The following is a 17,796-nucleotide window of genomic DNA, read 5'->3' on the forward strand; positions in this document are numbered from 1 at the left end:
ACCACTCGATTTTGCAATGGGCATAAAAGTGCCCCAATAAGGATAAAAATTCCATGATCTGCTGATCAGTGCAGGTCCCAGCAGTGAGATATCCCCACAATCAGCAAGTTATCAACAATACTGTGAAAAAGAGAGATATCAGAGTGTGGGAATGCTGGGGACTGGTGGAAAGAGCAAAACAAAGAGGTGGCGGAACAGGCAGAATACTGTTAATAGGATGCTATAGAAAAACATGTTAGTTTTAGAAAACTGCTAGTGGTTAGCAAGCGTCCTCGGATAAGGATTATCTGAGCATTCTTATGTGCTAATCGACTATCTCCGGCATGCTCGAAAAAAATGCTTGAGTCACCGCGGTTGCATATCTCGCGGCTGTTCAACAGCCACAACGCATGCAGGCATTATCTGTTTGTTAGGCCATCCCTGCATTTGTTTCGGCTATAAACAGCGGTGAGACATGCAGGCGCGGCAACTCAACCATATTTTTCGAGCACATCTAAGACACTCGGTTAGCAGCCAAGCATGCTCAGATAACACCTTATCCCAGCACGTTTGCTCATCACTAAAAACAGTACATCGCCAAGATTACATTTGGTAACTTAAAGGGGTTGTCCGATACTTTTACAACAATGGTGCGACAGACTTCTCCCCCCCCCCCCAATCAGCTGTTCAGACCTTACAATTTTTTTTTTAAATTACAGATATGAAGAAAATAAACAAAAATTACTAAAATTAAAGAAGAAAAAAAAAAAAAATACAGTCAACATAAATACCTAATCTAAACAGTAGGCCATTTTCCTTTAAGGGTGTGTGCACACGTTGCGGATTCTGCTGCGGATTTGACTAAATCCGCAGATCAAAAGACCTGCATTTTACCTTCAGATTAGCCTGCGGTCTTCCCCTGCGGTTTGACACCTGATCATGGAGCAGGTGTCAAACCGCAGCAAATCTGCACGGACAAGTCCGTAGCATGTGCGCAGCGTTTTTTGTTTTGCATTGATTACAATGCTACTGTACAACACAGCAGAAACTGCTGCGGCTCCGCAGGGCCAAAACCGCTGCGGGTCCGCAGCAGAATCCGCAACGTGTGCACACACCCTTACCGTTCTATCTTTCAACTTCATTTAGGTGTATATGGTGCATCCAGTGCATGTTTTAAAGGGAAGCTCTCAGCAAGATCATCCCTACTCCCAACACTGTACACTTGGGCATGCAGAAGAGGTAAAGGGGTGAATGGATTTCCATTTCAATCTGTTGCTGAATTTCCTGAGAAATTCTAGTTCACATTCATATGCAAATAAGGCGATAAGTGCTTTTTCATATTTAGAGCACTTAAAGGGAATCTGTCACCCTTTTTTGGACTATGAGCTGCCGGCACCGACATCAGGGGCTTATCTACAGCATTCTGTAATGCTGTAGATAAGCCCCCGATGTAACCTGAGAGAGAAAGAAAAGGAGTTATATGTTATATTATATTCACCCCGGCGTCTGGTCCGGTCCGGTCCCTCCCATCTTCATACGATGCCGTCCTCTTTTTCCCTTCCTGTCATGGCTCTGCCCTGTTGAGTAGAGTAGAGTCCTGCAGTGCGCAGGCACCGGGAGAGGTCCGGCGCCTGCGCACTGCAGTATTCTGAAAAACCTAAAGGAGTATTCCATTCTCCAAGACCCTATCCCAATATGTAGTAGGTGTAATAACAATAATATTAGCAAATACGTCCAATTAGAAATGTAGTATAGTTTTTCTGATTCGCTAGGTCTCTTTCCTTATGTGCAGGCATTGCAGGATCTTAGGTATCCATGGTTACGACCACTAGCAACTCGCTGTCACTATATTAGTAACCATGGATACCAAAGGTCCTGAAATGCCTGCACATGAGGAAAGAAACAGCAAATCAGACAAACTTTATTTCTAATTAGAGGTATTTGCAAATATTACTATTTTTACACCTACTACATATTGGGATAGGATCTTGGAGATGGGAATACCACTTTAAGTAATTTTTTTTCCCTCCAAATTTACTCATTTCCGCTCGAGCAAACCCATTATCGTCCAGCATTGTGTCAAAATAATAAAATGCTCCCTGTAAGAATAATTATGATAATTATGAAGACAATCTCCACTTTTAGTGAGCAGATGACATTTTGCCTACAACGGAGAACGGGTATTTTTCATTAACCGTCCCGATTCCAACGTCCATTTGCAGTAAGTCTATTCAACGCGGACTGCAGCGTTCATTCAGCTCTAGAAGCCGGCGAAGCGTAAACCAATAATTGAATGTAGCAGGCGCTCCCTCTTGCAAGGAGCAGCATATATCTGAGCTACAATGAAAATTTGTAAAGGTGACCTTATATTCAGAGCAGCTGCAGGCGTCTGCAATTTAACAGAACAACAAGTTGCTGCGGCCGAGGAAATGCTGACCGCAAAATACACACATACGGTCCCCAAATAAGCTCTAGGTGGCCATTATATATACACAAGTGCCAGTTATTGTAGAGTGCGTAGCCACAGACAGAATTACATTGGACAATATACTGCTTTACCAAAAGAATTGCTTTTTAGCTCAATAAATAGCAAAAGGCATAGAGAAGAGGTAGCACTGGAGGTATACAACAGCTGCAGGCTTATGCGTACGCGCTGTATTATGGTAATAGTTTGCTACCTCCGTACTGAGAGACCTATCTGAATTGTGAGTGTCAGCAGTCCCCTGAAGTCTTTCATTGTTGTGATGCTAGAGATAATAGTTGCTGAATGTCCCAAGTAGAGATGGACAGATCGATTCGCAGGATGCCAGTCCATCGGTCAGGTCAGTGCTCTGTGACACCAGCAATTCTTTTACCTGCTGGGATCCCCCAACATGGCTTTTGATTAGCCCAGGCTAGCTCGACATCATGATGCAATAACGACGTCGCGCCAGCCCGACCAATCAAAAGCCACGCCAAGGATCCCAGAAGTTAAGAGTTTCCCCAGCCTCACAGACAAAGCTGCCTATATATTAGAAAAAAATAAGTAAATCTGCCCTAGTGCGTCCAGAGTAGACCCTTCCACATTCTCAGAGAGACACTGATTTGACTCACACGATGTAACTAGTAGATCATGTTTTGGCCTAATGCCAAGAGCTAATACCAACACTGGGACCTTGCCACTCAGTACTCCGCCATGGAGCTGAAATCGGTGGTTCACTATGGACAACCCCTCTTTAGTCACCTACCTATAAGCAGATTCCGCTTCCCAAACCGCCTCCCAGTATTTGTGTGTTCGATTCCCCTACAGCGCCCCCCGCAAGAAAATAAAGCGTTACAGCTTGCCGGCACAAGTGGCACAATGTAATGCCATCATTGTGCCACCAGTGCCGGGACGCTGACATCATGTAGGTCATAGGCTTACAGCCACCTGCGGACTATAGAACAGAGAATGGTGGGGGCAGCCTACAGCCCCCTGCTCTACCGCAGGATCCAACCGCTTTAGTGCCAATATAGTTCAAAATGGTGCTCTCCCAAAGACCAGGGGCACCCGGCGGTCAGGAATCAAGGGCATGTGCACTGCCCGGATATTTCATGTCACTGCTAATTGACTTTTTCAATTGAAATTCTGCGCCCCCCCCCCCCCCAAAAAAAAAAAAAAAAAAATATTCTGCCACAAGGAACCACTGCCTAATAGGGTATGAGAGAAACCCTCTATGTGTTCCAGAAAATCCCGCTAAAAGAAAAACATAAGCTAAATTGTTATTAACCCATTTGGTAGACTATACAAAAGGCGACGTAAAACCATCTCTAAATGCAGGCAGCAGGACGGCTTTACTGCAGGCGGAAAATCAGGTGTGAAGACACAAACACAAGCCATGACTTAGACAAGTGGATGAGATTGTATATATTAAGTCATCCCACCCTCAGATGAACCCTACAGAACAGCTGCAATGGAGGCTGCACAAAGTTCCTTCTGCTTGGGTGAGAAGTACATTATGGAAGGTCAAGTAAGGGCCCTCAAAATGCGCGTCTTCGCCATGTAAACACTTTGGTCTTCAAAAATATATATTCCACTGCACAGAGGAACAGGTGCATTCTAGTTCCAAACAAGCTGAAGTTCACAAATACGAAAGCAAGAAAAAGAAATAACTTAACCAAATCACAGCCGCTTCATCCTTAAAGGGGGTCACCCAGAATTAGAAAGTATGGCTGCTTTCTTCCAAAAACAGCACCACACCTGTTCTGTCGTGTGCAAGAAAGCAGACATGTTTTTCTAATCTTGGACAACTCTTTTAAAGGGGGTGAATTTCCTTCTGCCATTTGTAAATTGCTCATTTAGGAACTGGACCCAGTCACTACACTCCTTGGATACATGTACACGTGATGACGTCTCTTGACTGAAATCAATGGCATTTGTGAAGACCCTAAAGACCAGGCACAGGTCCAAATGGCTGCCCTTGATTCCACGATCAAGACCAGGAGGCTCCATAATTGTATATGTACGTGGACATAGACTTGGAGGTCTTGCTCATTTTTGCAACACAAGGTCGAATTTATAGCGGGTGCTGATAATAATACATAGACTATATAGATTTGGTTGGAGAGGCCGGGAATTATGAACTCTAATACTGGCCATTTAATTTCAATTTAGTGGTCAATAGTGACGGCGTCATCCAATTGATTAGATGGAGGATGGGGTCTCCCTGTGTTTGTCTATTGATGCCCTGCAACACAATTAAAGGACACCAATGGGCTGTTATGGCATCAAAGGATATAGGACTATTAGGCCAAAATTATTACAAACATGTAACAGTGATAATGTGAATGAGTATAGGAAAGGGTTAAGAAAGAGCGGCATGTTTGCAATTAGACAGGCCTGGCATTTACACTGAGGGGAGGCAGATTGGGCTATAGCATGGTATCCATCCAGTAGCAGGACCGGTACCTGCTCCTCTGTGCGAGGAACAACAGGAGAGGATATGTAGGAGTCCTACAAGAGGACCTCCAGTGACTACTGGTGTGCACGTCACTGATCAAGCTGTCAAAGACTCCATTAGTGTGGCATGATGGCCTATCAATTGAGAAGCCATGGTGAATGTTATACTACTTGCAACATAATCCAACATGCCCGATTTGATGGAGGCGGTATATGCTTGGAGGAATACACAAACCTTCATGTGATAGCTAATGGTACCCCAACTGCTTTTAGGAATTGAGATGAAATCTCAGCGCCATTGTCAGACACTACGCTTGTGCAGTGCACCTGTGTTCCTTCTGGTGCAGGACACTGCCTGACTGCATGTGACCAGAATGAATGAACGGTTTCTGGATGATGATGGAATGGATGCCAAGGACTCTTCTTCACATTTCCCAGACCTGAATCCAATTGAGAACCTCTGAAACATTATGAATTGGTGCCTCCAATGATGCCAGGTAGCGCCACACTTTCCAGGAGCCACTGCTGATGCCAGGCAGTGCCACACCCTGTCCAGGAGGCATTTATGGTGCCATGTAGCATCACACCCTGTCCAGGAACCAATGATGATGCCAGGCAGTGTCACACCCTGTCCAGGAGCCATTGATGATGCCAGGTAGAGCCACTCCCTGTCCAGGAGCCGTTGATGATTCCAGTTAGTACCACAGACTGATGATGCCAGGTGGGGCCACACCCTACCCAAGCGGCATTGATGGTGCCAGGTACAGTCCCACCCTGTCCAGGAGCCATTGATGATGCCAGCTAGTGCCACAGACTGTCCAGGAGTCAATGATGATGCCAAGTAGTGCCACAGACCATCCAGGAGTCACTGATGATGCCAGGTAGGGCTACAGACTGTCCAGGAGCCACTGATGATGGCAGGTAGTACGACAGACTGTCCAGGAGCCATTTATGCCCACATCGAGGTCCAGAATACAACATGACACCTTCCATCATCTCATGCGGAGTCCAAACGTTGTAGGACTGCACATAGGAGAATGGAAGCCACAAACTGTACTCATCACATTTTGGGTGGTCATGATTAAATTCATACACGTTGGATCCACCTGCGATTTCAGGTTTTTTTTCCTTTTTATTTTTGGGCAATTTAGAATCTAGACCTCAAACGGTTGACTATTTAGGTTTCCATCGACCGTCGAGATGTTGTTTTGCTTCAACTCCAATTTGAGTTTTCAGTGTCCCCTTTATTTTATATTTTTTTCTTAACACCGTATTTCACCAAAAAATCCTCCGAGAGGTTTAAGGCACATTATCTGTATCTTCAGTTTAACAGATTAAATCTAAAATACACGTAAACCAGTGCAAACCAGTAAATCCATTACAACAGGTCGAAACATTGTAAAGTTCACAAATTTCCATACTGTACAATTCCATTCATACAAGAACGTCACATAGATAGAAAGCAATGCGAATGCCTGCACTAGTGTGTGCTGAGGACTGGAGTAACAAGGCTGGCAGGGTCACCCTCCATGCCAACTGTCTGATCCAGGAATGCCACAGCCCGGCCTGCAGAGTGTAACCCTTCCCTGACCCCAGGGGCCAACAAGCAGCACATTATTCATTGCCATCAGGATTGATATGCTGCTAATATCTCCTGGCGGATGGAAGGATTTCATTCTTTTCATTGAAGATACGGAGTTCGTGGAATAAGTGGTGGTTACTGGACTGCGCCGAGTCATGCACACAGCAATGTGGTCATACAAAGCCCTGGTCACACTTCTTAGACTAATGAGACAAGATTCACAATGTGACACAACAGATGGAAGAAAAGATTGTACGGGAAAGAAAAACTGAGTGGTGAATCTCACTACTGAAGAAAATTTACAGAACTGGTCACTTGCCATAAATATGTAATGTTTTACCTGGTGTAAATGCCGCTGTTCTCCTGAATCCGACGATGTCTTAGGTTAGGGTACGTTTCCACAGTCAGGATTGGCTCAATATTTGCTCAGGATTTGACGCAGGTAAAATCTGCACCAAATCTGCATCAGATGTCACTGGCAGACCACCTGTGTTTAGGATGCGTTTTTTTCATGCGGTTTTGTAAGCTAAATAAAGAAATTATTTAACAAAAAAAAAAAAAAAAAAAAAGATTTGTGATGTCATTTCTGGTCCAACCTCCTCTTTAACATTTGTCCAACACACACTCCATTACACTGGGATCGACAGATATGGGATCGACAGATATGGGATCGACAGATATGGGATCGACAGATATGGGATCGACAGATATGGGATCGACAGATTTATCTATAGATCTGTCTATCTATCTCATTCCTTCTATCTATCCCATATCTATCTATCGAGGGATAGATAGATATGGGATATAGAAGGAAAGATATCTATGTATCTATAGATAAATGTATCTATGTATAGATATATCTATCTGGCTATTAAAATAGGGGGGCCCCCCCCCAAAAAAAAGTATAAAAGTATATAATTTATAGCCAGAAAGGCTATGCAGACAGCTGCGGGATGATATTCATAGCATAGAGAGGGTCCATGGATATTGGACCCCCCGGCTACAAACACCAGCCCGCAGCCGCCCCAGAAATGGCGCATCTCTAAGATGCGCCAATTCCGGCGCTTAGGCCCTCTCTTCCCACTGCCGTGTAGCCGTGGCATATGGGGTGATAAGGGGTTAATGTCACCTCTGATTGTAAGGTGACATTAAAGGGAGAGGTGCTGGCAGCTGATACTCGAAAAATGGGGTGACTGATTCCCTTTAAGCCCGGTTAATAATGGAGGTGTCAATAAGACACCTCTCCATTATTAATCCTATAGTTAAAGGGTAGGGATGAGTGAGTATACTCGCTGCTCGGGTGACCTCCGAGTATTTTGGCGTGCTCGGAGATTTAGTTTTCGTTGTCTCAGCTGCGTGATTTGCGGCTGCTGGACAGGCTAAATACATGTGGGGATTGCCTGTTTGTTTGGGAATTCCTACATGTATTCAGGCTGTCTAGCAGCCACAAATCATGCAGCTACTTTGACAAAAATAAATCTCCGAGCACGGCAAAATACTCAGAGGACACCCGAGCAATGAGTATACTCGCTCATCACTATTAAAGGTTAAACAAGACACAACCATAAAAAAAGTATTTTAATTAAATAAAACACTACACAGTTTTCCAAAGTTTTATTGCACGCCCAAATCCAAGCGAAGCCCTCGATCACCTAAAAAAAAATAAAATAACAAACACACACAAATACTCCCTGTTCCGACGTAGTCCATTTAATCACGAGTGTCCCACGACAAGTCCAGCTCTGCTACATCTGGATGCATGACATCCAGAGTTAGCAGAGCTTGTAGATGACCACCGGAGATCTCTGGCGATCACCTACACTGTAGTTCTCATGGTCAGCTGTCCGTTTACGTGGGTCTGCCGCCTGCGTCTTTTAACGCATAGTGGAGACAGGATTTCATGAAATCCCCTCCACTGTGCTGTAACATCTGGACGCTGCGGCTGTATGCAGCATCAAACCCGCAGCGTTTCCTGACCGTGGAAAAATACCCTTACTCGTCTGCCTGCTCCTCTCCAGTCCCGAGTTATGGCCCTTCATCCTTGTATATAAATCACATCTGGTTAGCCAAGTGGGCATGGGCCTCAACTCTTCTATGGGCGGGCTCTTGAGGAACACGCCCAGTAGACTAACAAGACCATATGTAAAAAGGGAGGCTTTATCACAGGAAGAGAGAGGTGTAGGAACAAAAGGAAAACAATGCCGGATTCGGAAGGACAGCGGGATTTACACCAGGGGGAAAAAAAAAGTAAAAAATAAAATACATTTTTATGGCATGTGACCGGTCCTATTTAACAGGTCCTATTTAACATAGCTCATCAGAAAGAAATCAAAAGTAAGCAATGAATCTGAGCTGCAATACCAGATGCAGCCATAGACCTAAATGGAGGTGCTGTTTTTTTTTTTTGTTTTTTTTTTTAAATCTCACAGAAACCATTAGAACAGCAGACATTTCTCATTTTTAACCATTACAATTCTTAACGGACGCACAAAAATCGGACTAATCACTCGCTACAGCAGGTCAAAAGCGGTCATTCAAGAGTCTGGGAAAGTTGGCTGACAGCCCTTCTAGGAGCTGTATCTGTGCTGACATTAGTAGTTATTCATTTCCCTCAGTAATTCCTCCAGGAAATGTATGAATGGATTGAATACGGGCCGTTACCATTCTCTTTGTCAATGAATCTTGTCCATCAACACTCACACAGGAAATAGATGAACCCTATAGACAAGGAGACAGGCAGCCGGGTGTTACCAACCTTGTCCTAGTACAACGCCAGGAAGAGTAACAGAGGTGCCGCACAAAAGCCGACCTCTTAGGGCTACGTGCACACGTTAAGTATTTGGTGCAGGAATTTCTGCATCTCTTGGAAGGAAAGACGCGGCGTACTATTAGCGCGTTTTTTTACTTACATTTTGTTGTAGATTTTTCCCCACTCGTTAGTATGGGTGAAATCGGCAGCAGAAACCTGGAAAGAATTGTCATTAAATCTGGAAGTCTCAAATAAGCATCATGTGCATGAGATTCAGGATTCTCATCCACTTTGCTGGCATCAAATCTGCACAGAAAAAAAATGCATCGAAAACGCAACGTGTGACACAGCCTGAAGAAGGATGCTTCAAAATTGTTACTTTATGGGGAATGGCATTTTCTGCACACGGACACGTCAGCAAAGACGGCTGTTACGCATAGAGAATTCTCAGACTTTTCTAATAACTTTGCGCATTGCGACGTTCCTCTCTTATTCCCCTTGAACAATGTATAAATAAATCATCAACTTGGTTCTACCAGATGGGAGACATCATCCGATCTGTGCCAGACACCCAACTCCCCCCTTAACAAGTGGAACAGTAAAGCTTAGCGGTAAATTTATACATTTCCAGGAGGAGTAATAGAGTAACAACAAAACTAAAGGAGATTCAGAACTCCTGCTTCATGGAGCATACAAAGAATATCTACAAGAGACAAGTCAACAGAGATGGCAGTTCCATATTAAAGAGAACCAGCTGGCCAAATCTGGAGCATCTTTTCTTATAACTCTGCATTCTGGAATTCCTCTGTCATTCCTCCTGAAAATGTATACATAAATCATCAACTGTCATCATTCTAACTATGTCCACTCAGCACCAGGGTGTAGTGACCCTTCCCCGTCAATAAATGGAATGTTAACCTCCAATGGTCAATTTATTTCTACATTTCCAAGAGGAACAACAGAGGAGCATCACAACACTGAATTGAGGGTTCCGAACTGAAATTTCAAAGGGGCAAACAAGTATTTTCTGAGAAAGACATGCTGGGACAGAAGACAGGTTCTCTTTAAAGGGATAGATAAATGAGCACATGGTGAGTTAAGGGGAAATCTGTCAGCAGGTTTATGCTATGCAATCTGAAGACAGCAGGAGATAGAGGCTGAAACACTGAATTCAGTGATGTGTCAGTTATCAAATTGTGTGATTTTGTTTACTAACTGTGAAGGTTTATCACTAAGAGAAAAACATTCCAGTACTAGTCTGACTCCGCCCCCTCCTGTGAATAGCAGCTTACTGTCTACAGACATTGTAAACACAGAGACTGTTTCAGAACGGCTGCACCCAGTAATCCCAAGTGACACATCGTTGGATTCAGCTTCTCTTTGCCTACGTCATGCTGCTCTCAGATGAGGAAGCAAAAAACCTGCTGACAGACTTCCTTTAAGGTTACTTCATGGAGCCCCAGAGCACAAGATCTGTGCTCTCAACATAAGGTATTTGTTTAGCTCAGCATGAATATGGCTGTTATTTCTAAAAAGACAGTGCTAATAAACCCTACAGCGAGCCCCGGGCACAAAGACAGTCAGTTTTCACTAGAGTTCAAACGCAGCACAGAATAAGCCGCTCATTGTCTGCTCCTGCACAGCGCAGAGCCCTGCATGTCCTGGTATGCTACTCGCAGCCGGCTCCTCCAAGTGACGCCCCTGCGATGGGATCTATCCGAGGAGAGACGCTCCTTGCAGGCCGCAACGGCTGCTCCAAAGCAGAACTGTCGCACTAGGACTAAACCATAGCCCCGGCTCAGCCTCGCCGCAGCTCCCAGTACCATGGTGGCGGACAGGGGGACTAAGCACCCTACAATCCAGCAATCACCTCATTTACTGCCCAAACGACTCCTCAATGTCAGAACAGAGTCCTGGAAACGGAGATACGGGATGCAGTAAAGCAGAGTTTGGCCTTAGTGGTGGCATTAAGGTTAAAGAACAATACTTTTTTTTCCCCTCAAATTCAATAAATCACTGTTCACACATGAATACATACAATCGAGCACATGGATGCGGCACATTCACTAATAATGAGCTGACTTTGAGGCATCGACACTATGCTTGGCTTCATTCACCAGTTCAGCTCAAAGTAATAAAACTAAAAGAATCAATTGACCTATAAACCAGAGCCAGACATGAATTCAATTTCTACTACATTACATAGGTGTATGAAAAACAATGGCGGTCAATAAAGTGATCATCCTGGGGCGGCAGGTGAGTACCGAGCAGAGCTAAGCATGTATAGTAAGATTTCTATTTCTACTATACTTTTTAGTGATGTGCATAAATATCACACATTAATTCAGCATATAATAACCTGACACTGGTTTCCAGGAAAATATTGCAATAAAACGTGGAATTTCACCCAAATGCAGAACCCTGAGTACAGCAATCCCTCAAAAATTAGAATAGCACATTGTATTGAGACTTGAAATGGATGATCTGTTATTATTTTTTTTTTTTTGACTGTCTGATAACCCAGAGTATGTGAAGAAAAAAAAAGGTCCAGTTCCTATTAAAGGAGAGAAAAAGCAAATGAGAGGAGAGGAGAGCAGAGTGTGAGAAGAGAGTGAGAAGAGGAGAGGAGTGAAGGGGAGAAGAGAAGAGAGGAAAGAGGAGAGGGGGCGAAAAGGAGAGAGGGGGCGAAAAGGAGAGAGGGGGCGAAAAGGAGAGAGGGGGCGAAAAGGAGAGAGGGGGCGAAAAGGAGAGAGGGGGCGAAAAGGAGAGAGGGGGCGAAAAGGAGAGAGGGGGCGAAAAGGAGAGAGGGGGCGAAAAGGAGAGAGGGGGCGAAAAGGAGAGAGGGGGCGAAAAGGAGAGAGGGGGCGAAAAGGAGAGAGGGGGCGAAAAGGAGAGAGGGGGCGAAAAGGAGAGAGGGGGCGAAAAGGAGAGAGGGGGCGAAAAGGAGAGAGGGGGCGAAAAGGAGAGAGGGGGCGAAAAGGAGAGAGGGGGCGAAAAGGAGAGAGGGGGCGAAAAGGAGAGAGGGGGCGAAAAGGAGAGAGGGGGCGAAAAGGAGAGAGGGGGCGAAAAGGAGAGAGGGGGCGAAAAGGAGAGAGGGGGCGAAAAGGAGAGAGGGGGCGAAAAGGAGAGAGGGGGCGAAAAGGAGAGAGGGGGCGAAAAGGAGAGAGGGGGCGAAAAGGAGAGAGGGGGCGAAAAGGAGAGAGGGGGCGAAAAGGAGAGAGGGGGCGAAAAGGAGAGAGGGGGCGAAGAGAAGAAATAGAAAAGAAAAAAAAACGAGAAATGTTCATTTTTTATTTTTTATTTTTTTTACAGATTATCAAATAAAAATTGCATTATAAAAGAATAATGTATATACACATCCAAACAAACATATTTCACTCCACCAAGAAACAACCAAGAAAAAAATAACGGACACAAAAATAACCTAAATTTTAAGAACAAAAATGTTCTACAAATGATTGTAAATAATTCTGCAATTCTTTGACAAGAAAAAGAAGCAAAAAAGAAGAACAATGCACAAATCTACTTCGGAAGGTGGGATAATAAATATTTTGCGTCACTCACTCATTCCAATGGTCACACACAACAGCGATGGACCTGAACAAACAATGCAGAAACACTGGATACTTAATGTCACTGTGTATTTATAATGTCAAAACAAACAACACAAAGCATCAGTTCATGAGATACGTTGTATCCATCCACATCGCTGACTCCATACACAGGGCTCACGGACAGTCAGATTAGGGGTCATTTCTAGCAGAATTCTCCCCCCATGGACATTATGGCTGAATGACGTCTGTCTAATTAAAGTAGATCAGTTGTGTAGTGAGTGTGAAGAAAATATCAGGGCAGCGGACATGTCTGAGAGTGAGGTCTCCGCAGCAGAGGTTGGATGGGTGGCTGGAGGTCTGGGGAACCTCCATGGGAGCAGAACGAGGTCTGGAAGTGAATGGCTCTGGGCAGATGAATGGAGCAGGCTTCTAAACACCTAGTGGTGGGAGGATTTCTCCAGCCTGCAGCTCCTCATCCAGCTTTTCATTGCAGCAATGCAGAGACGCCATCTTCCCTGGATCTTAATCTTCCTTCAGTTCAAATCCTTTTATCTCATGCCTCTTTTATGCCCACCCAAAAGGAAGAGCCCACAGTTCTCATGGAGAGACCCCCCCCTTCCAGGCGACTAATTATACATCCACCTTTTTATAACTGAATTTACTAAAAATAAGTGCCCCCTGGACCATATGCTAATAGCACCCAGATCAATAATAAGAGCAGAAGGAGAAAGTCCAGGGATGGGGGGCTACTATATAGAATAGACCATGTAGAGAGTGCCAGCTATTCAGACCATTGATGAGACCAGTTCTCTGTGCGCCAGTCACCAGCGGGCACAACATTCACAGCTTTGATGTCTCAGACACCCAGACAGAGGTGGGATCTAGAGAAATATGTACCGTCCATGCTTCATAGGATAACACCCCTTCATGACCAAGGAGAGACAAAAATACAGAGAAGTCCATGACTATGACTGGCATACAGACATATGGCACAGAAGGGGGGCTACGTGAGTGCCAATGAGATGCAGAACTTTCACAAGTAATTACCATGTCACACCAGTCATATGGATGAGAAGGGAGTGAATCATTACAGGGATTTGGACTGGAAGCACTAAGGAAAAATAACTGATGGAAGGTGTGAATGGGAAAAGAGACAGGTGTCATGTATGGGGCGGAAGTGTGCAGGGTGGGGGTGGATGATAAAATTTGGACAGCACCTTAATGATACATAGTGGAGGAGACAAGCAGGCAATGAAGGGTTAATGCGAAAGCGCTAAAGGTCATCCTTAGTGATGAGCGTGTAAAGAGAGCACCAGCAGCTCTGCCATAGAGAGACCAGGGGGCATCGCAGATCAGCAGCCCCCAGATCACCGAAGATGCAAACATGAGCGCTGATCCAGAAGAAAAGGGGAGGAGGTATCAAAGGGTTAATCAGAACAGAGAAGAAGTGGCATCTCCAGAGGATCAAGAAGGCAGGAGAGGGGGTATCACAGACAAGAGACAACCCCCCCCCCCCCCCCCCCAAGAAGGCAGGAGCTACCCAAGATGGCAGGGTACGGTGTAAGACATCAGGTAGGAGCCCATCATGAAAGCAGGATAGGGAGTAACATCAGACAGAAGCCCCCCAAGGAGGCAGGGTAGGGGTAGCAAACAATAATCTCTTTATTTATATAGCGCCAACATATTACGCAGCCCTTTACATACATTATCATCAGACAGAAGTCCCCCGAAGAAGGCAGGTTAGGGGTACCACATCTGGCAGAAGCCCCCAAGGAGTCAGGGTAGGGGTATCCATCAGGCAGGAGCTCCCCCCATGAAGGCAAGGTAGAGGTATCACACTAGGGAGGAGCCCCCCAAGGAAACAGGTTAGGGGGTATCACACTAGGGAGGAGCCCCCCCCAAGGAGGCAGGTTAGGGGGTATCACACTAGGGAGGAGCCCCCCCCAAGGAGGCAGGTTAGGGGGTATCACACTAGGGAGGAGCCCCCCCCAAGGAGGCAGGTTAGGGGGTATCACACTAGGGAGGAGCCCCCCCCAAGGAGGCAGGTTAGGGGGTATCACACTAGGGAGGAGCCCCCCCCAAGGAGGCAGGTTAGGGGGTATCACACTAGGGAGGAGCCCCCCCCAAGGAGGCAGGTTAGGGGGTATCACACCAGGGAGGAGCCCCCCAAAGGAGGCAGGTTAGGGGGTATCACACTAGGGAGGAGCCCCCCCCAAGGAGGCAGGTTAGGGGGTATCACACTAGGGAGGAGCCCCCCCCAAGGAGGCAGGTTAGGGGGTATCACACTAGGGAGGAGCCCCCCCCAAGGAGGCAGGTTAGGGGGTATCACACCAGGGAGGAGCCCCCCAAGGAGGCAGGTTAGGGGGTATCACACTAGGGAGGAGCCCCCCAAGGAGGCAGGTTAGGGGGTATCACACTAGGGAGGAGCCCCCCAAGGAGGCAGGTTAGGGGGTATCACACTAGGGAGGAGCCCCCCAAGGAGGCAGGTTAGGGGGTATCACACTAGGGAGGAGCCCCCCAAGGAGGCAGGTTAGGGGGTATCACACCAGGGAGGAGCCCCCCAAGGAGACAGGTTAGGGGGTATCACACCAGGGAGGAGCCCCCCAAGGAGACAGGTTAGGGGGTATCACACCAGGGAGGAGCCCCTCCAAGGAGACAGGTTAGGGGGTATCACACTAGGGAGGAGCCCCCCAAGGAGGCAGGTTAGGGGGTATCACACCAGGGAGGAGCCCCCCAAGGAGACAGGTTAGGGGGTATCACACCAGGGAGGAGCCCCCCAAGGAGGCAGGTTAGGGGGTATCACACTAGGGAGGAGCCCCCCCCAAGGAGACAGGTTAGGGGGTATCACACCAGGGAGGAGCCCCCCAAGGAGGCAGGTTAGGGGGTATCACACCAGGGAGGAGCCCCCCCCAAGGAGGCAGGTTAGGGGGTATCACACCAGGGAGGAGCCCCCCAAGGAGACAGGTTAGGGGGTATCACACCAGGGAGGAGCCCCCCAAGGAGACAGGTTAGGGGGTATCACACCAGGGAGGAGCCCACACCTTTAATAAAGATGTAAACAAGATCCACAAAGGAAAGAATAGCAGTAAAGGGTTAATAGGAAAGCGCCCCAGTGGGGGTCGCGGAGCTCAGGGGGGTGGGAGGCGGAGGGGCCATTTTTGCCCTCCTCAGGCTACATGTCATCTGAGGAGGGGGCAGCAGAGTCAGACGGAAGGGGGCGCCAGGAGGTGCAGGATGCAGAGCAGTCCTGGCACTGGGATGTGGAGCCCCCCATGATGAGCGCTCAGCCCCCAGTATGGGCGGCCACACAAGGCAGAGGGCATGAAGGGGAGAATGAGGGGGCACCGTCCCCAGCAGCTCCCCAGGGGGATCACACAACAAAGGGAAGCAGCAAGGTGTGATCCGGCATTACATCAGCTCCGCGCGGCGCCCTCCCCCAGCCTCACCTCTACGGCCAGCGCGCCGGCGGCCAGCAACAGCAGCGTTATGTGGGGCAGCATGGCTGCGGCAGAGCGGGAGGTGCAGCCTGGGATCCGCGCTGTCCGGCCTCCGGTGCGGGCGGTGATTTCCTCCGGGCTGGTGCTGTGGACTGAGCGGCACACGGGAGACACACACTCACATCCACGGGCTGCGTCAGCTGATCCTGCCCACCCGCGCCCGCCACTGACCCCTGCCGGTGCGCTGCCGGAACTGCCGGGGCATGCACTACAATGGGCGGAGAGGAGGCGCTGCTGCAATGCTACAGGGCTACCTGCGCCATCGCTGCACTGCTGGGGACAGCCGCCGCGCTGGGATTGCGCCCACTGCTGCCATTACATCTATGGGAACAGGCAGCAGGAGATGAACATAAAAGCAAATGCCAGGGCCACTGGCTGGAGGTGCCCACTCCTCACCACCGTCCAGCTGGGCAGTGGCCCTGTACCTAGTGACACAGCTGAGGATGGAGGGGCCGAATCCCCAGCTGTCATGGATCTCTGGAGCTACAGTCCTCCCATTGGGCTGTGTGCCCACGTAGCGTTTTTGAAGCAGAATATTCCTGAGCGGAAGCGCACACCCTCTTCCCGGGAAAACGCATGCGGTTTTGGACGCACTTTTTTAAGCGCTTTTGGCAATATACAATTGAAGGCATGCGGAGTCACATGAGATTCCGCACAATTAATGAACACGCTGCGTTTTTTTACTGCTAAGGCTACTCTCACACTACTGTTTTTTGCGCATGCGATTTAACCCCTTAACCCCCAAGGGTGGTTTGCACGTTCATGACCGGGCCAATTTTTACAATTCTGACCACTGCCCCTTTATGAGGTCATAACTCTGAAACGCTTCCATGGATCCCGGTGATTCTGACATTGTTTTCTCGTGACATATTGTACTTCATGTTAGTGGTAAAATTTCATTCATATAACTTGCGTTTATTTGTGAAAAAAAACGGAAATTTGGCGAAAATTTTGAAAATTTCGCAATTTTCCAACTTTGAATTTTTATGCCCTTAAATCACAGAGATACAGCACACAAAAAACTTAATAAATAACATTTCCCACATGTTTACTTTACATCAGCACAATTTGGAACCAAAATTTTAATTTGTTAGGAAGTTATAATGGTTAAATTTGACCAGCGATTTCTCATTTTTGCAACACCATTTTATTTTTACGGACCACATCACATTTTAAGCCACTTTGAGGGGTCTATATGATAGAAAATACACAAAAGTGACACCATTCTAAAAATTGCACCCCTTAAGGTGCTCAAAACCACATTCAGGAAGTTTATTAACCCTTCAGGTGCTTCACAGGAATCTTTTGAATATTTAAAAAAAAAGAACATTTATCTTTTTTTCACAAAAAAAATACTTCAGGTTCAATTTTTTTTATTTTACCAAGGGTAACAGGAGAAATTGGACTGCAAAAGTTATTGTGCTGTTTGTCCTGAGTACACTGATACCTGATATGTGGGGGGGAACCACTGTTTCGGTGCATGGCAGAGCTCAGAAGGGAAGGAGCGCCGTTTGACT

At 46.8% G+C, this 17,796-nt stretch overlaps 1 protein-coding gene across 1 annotated transcript in view; it reads right to left on the minus strand.

Annotated features, from left to right (window-relative positions):
- Positions 1 to 16,460, minus strand: part of APP (amyloid beta precursor protein) — a 321,957-nt gene extending 305,497 nt beyond the window's left edge. Inside the window, exon 1 of the mRNA XM_073584514.1 lies at positions 16,229 to 16,460. Within this exon, the coding sequence (XP_073440615.1) occupies positions 16,229 to 16,282 (54 nt within the window). The 5' untranslated portion in view covers positions 16,283 to 16,460. The remainder of the gene's footprint in view (positions 1 to 16,228) is intronic.
- Positions 16,461 to 17,796: the final 1,336 nt, after the last annotated feature.

Source organism: Dendrobates tinctorius, unplaced genomic scaffold (genome assembly GCF_039654945.1).
Source record: "Dendrobates tinctorius isolate UK_male_01 unplaced genomic scaffold, ASM3965494v1 ptg000084l, whole genome shotgun sequence".
NCBI lineage: Eukaryota > Metazoa > Chordata > Amphibia > Anura > Dendrobatidae > Dendrobates > Dendrobates tinctorius.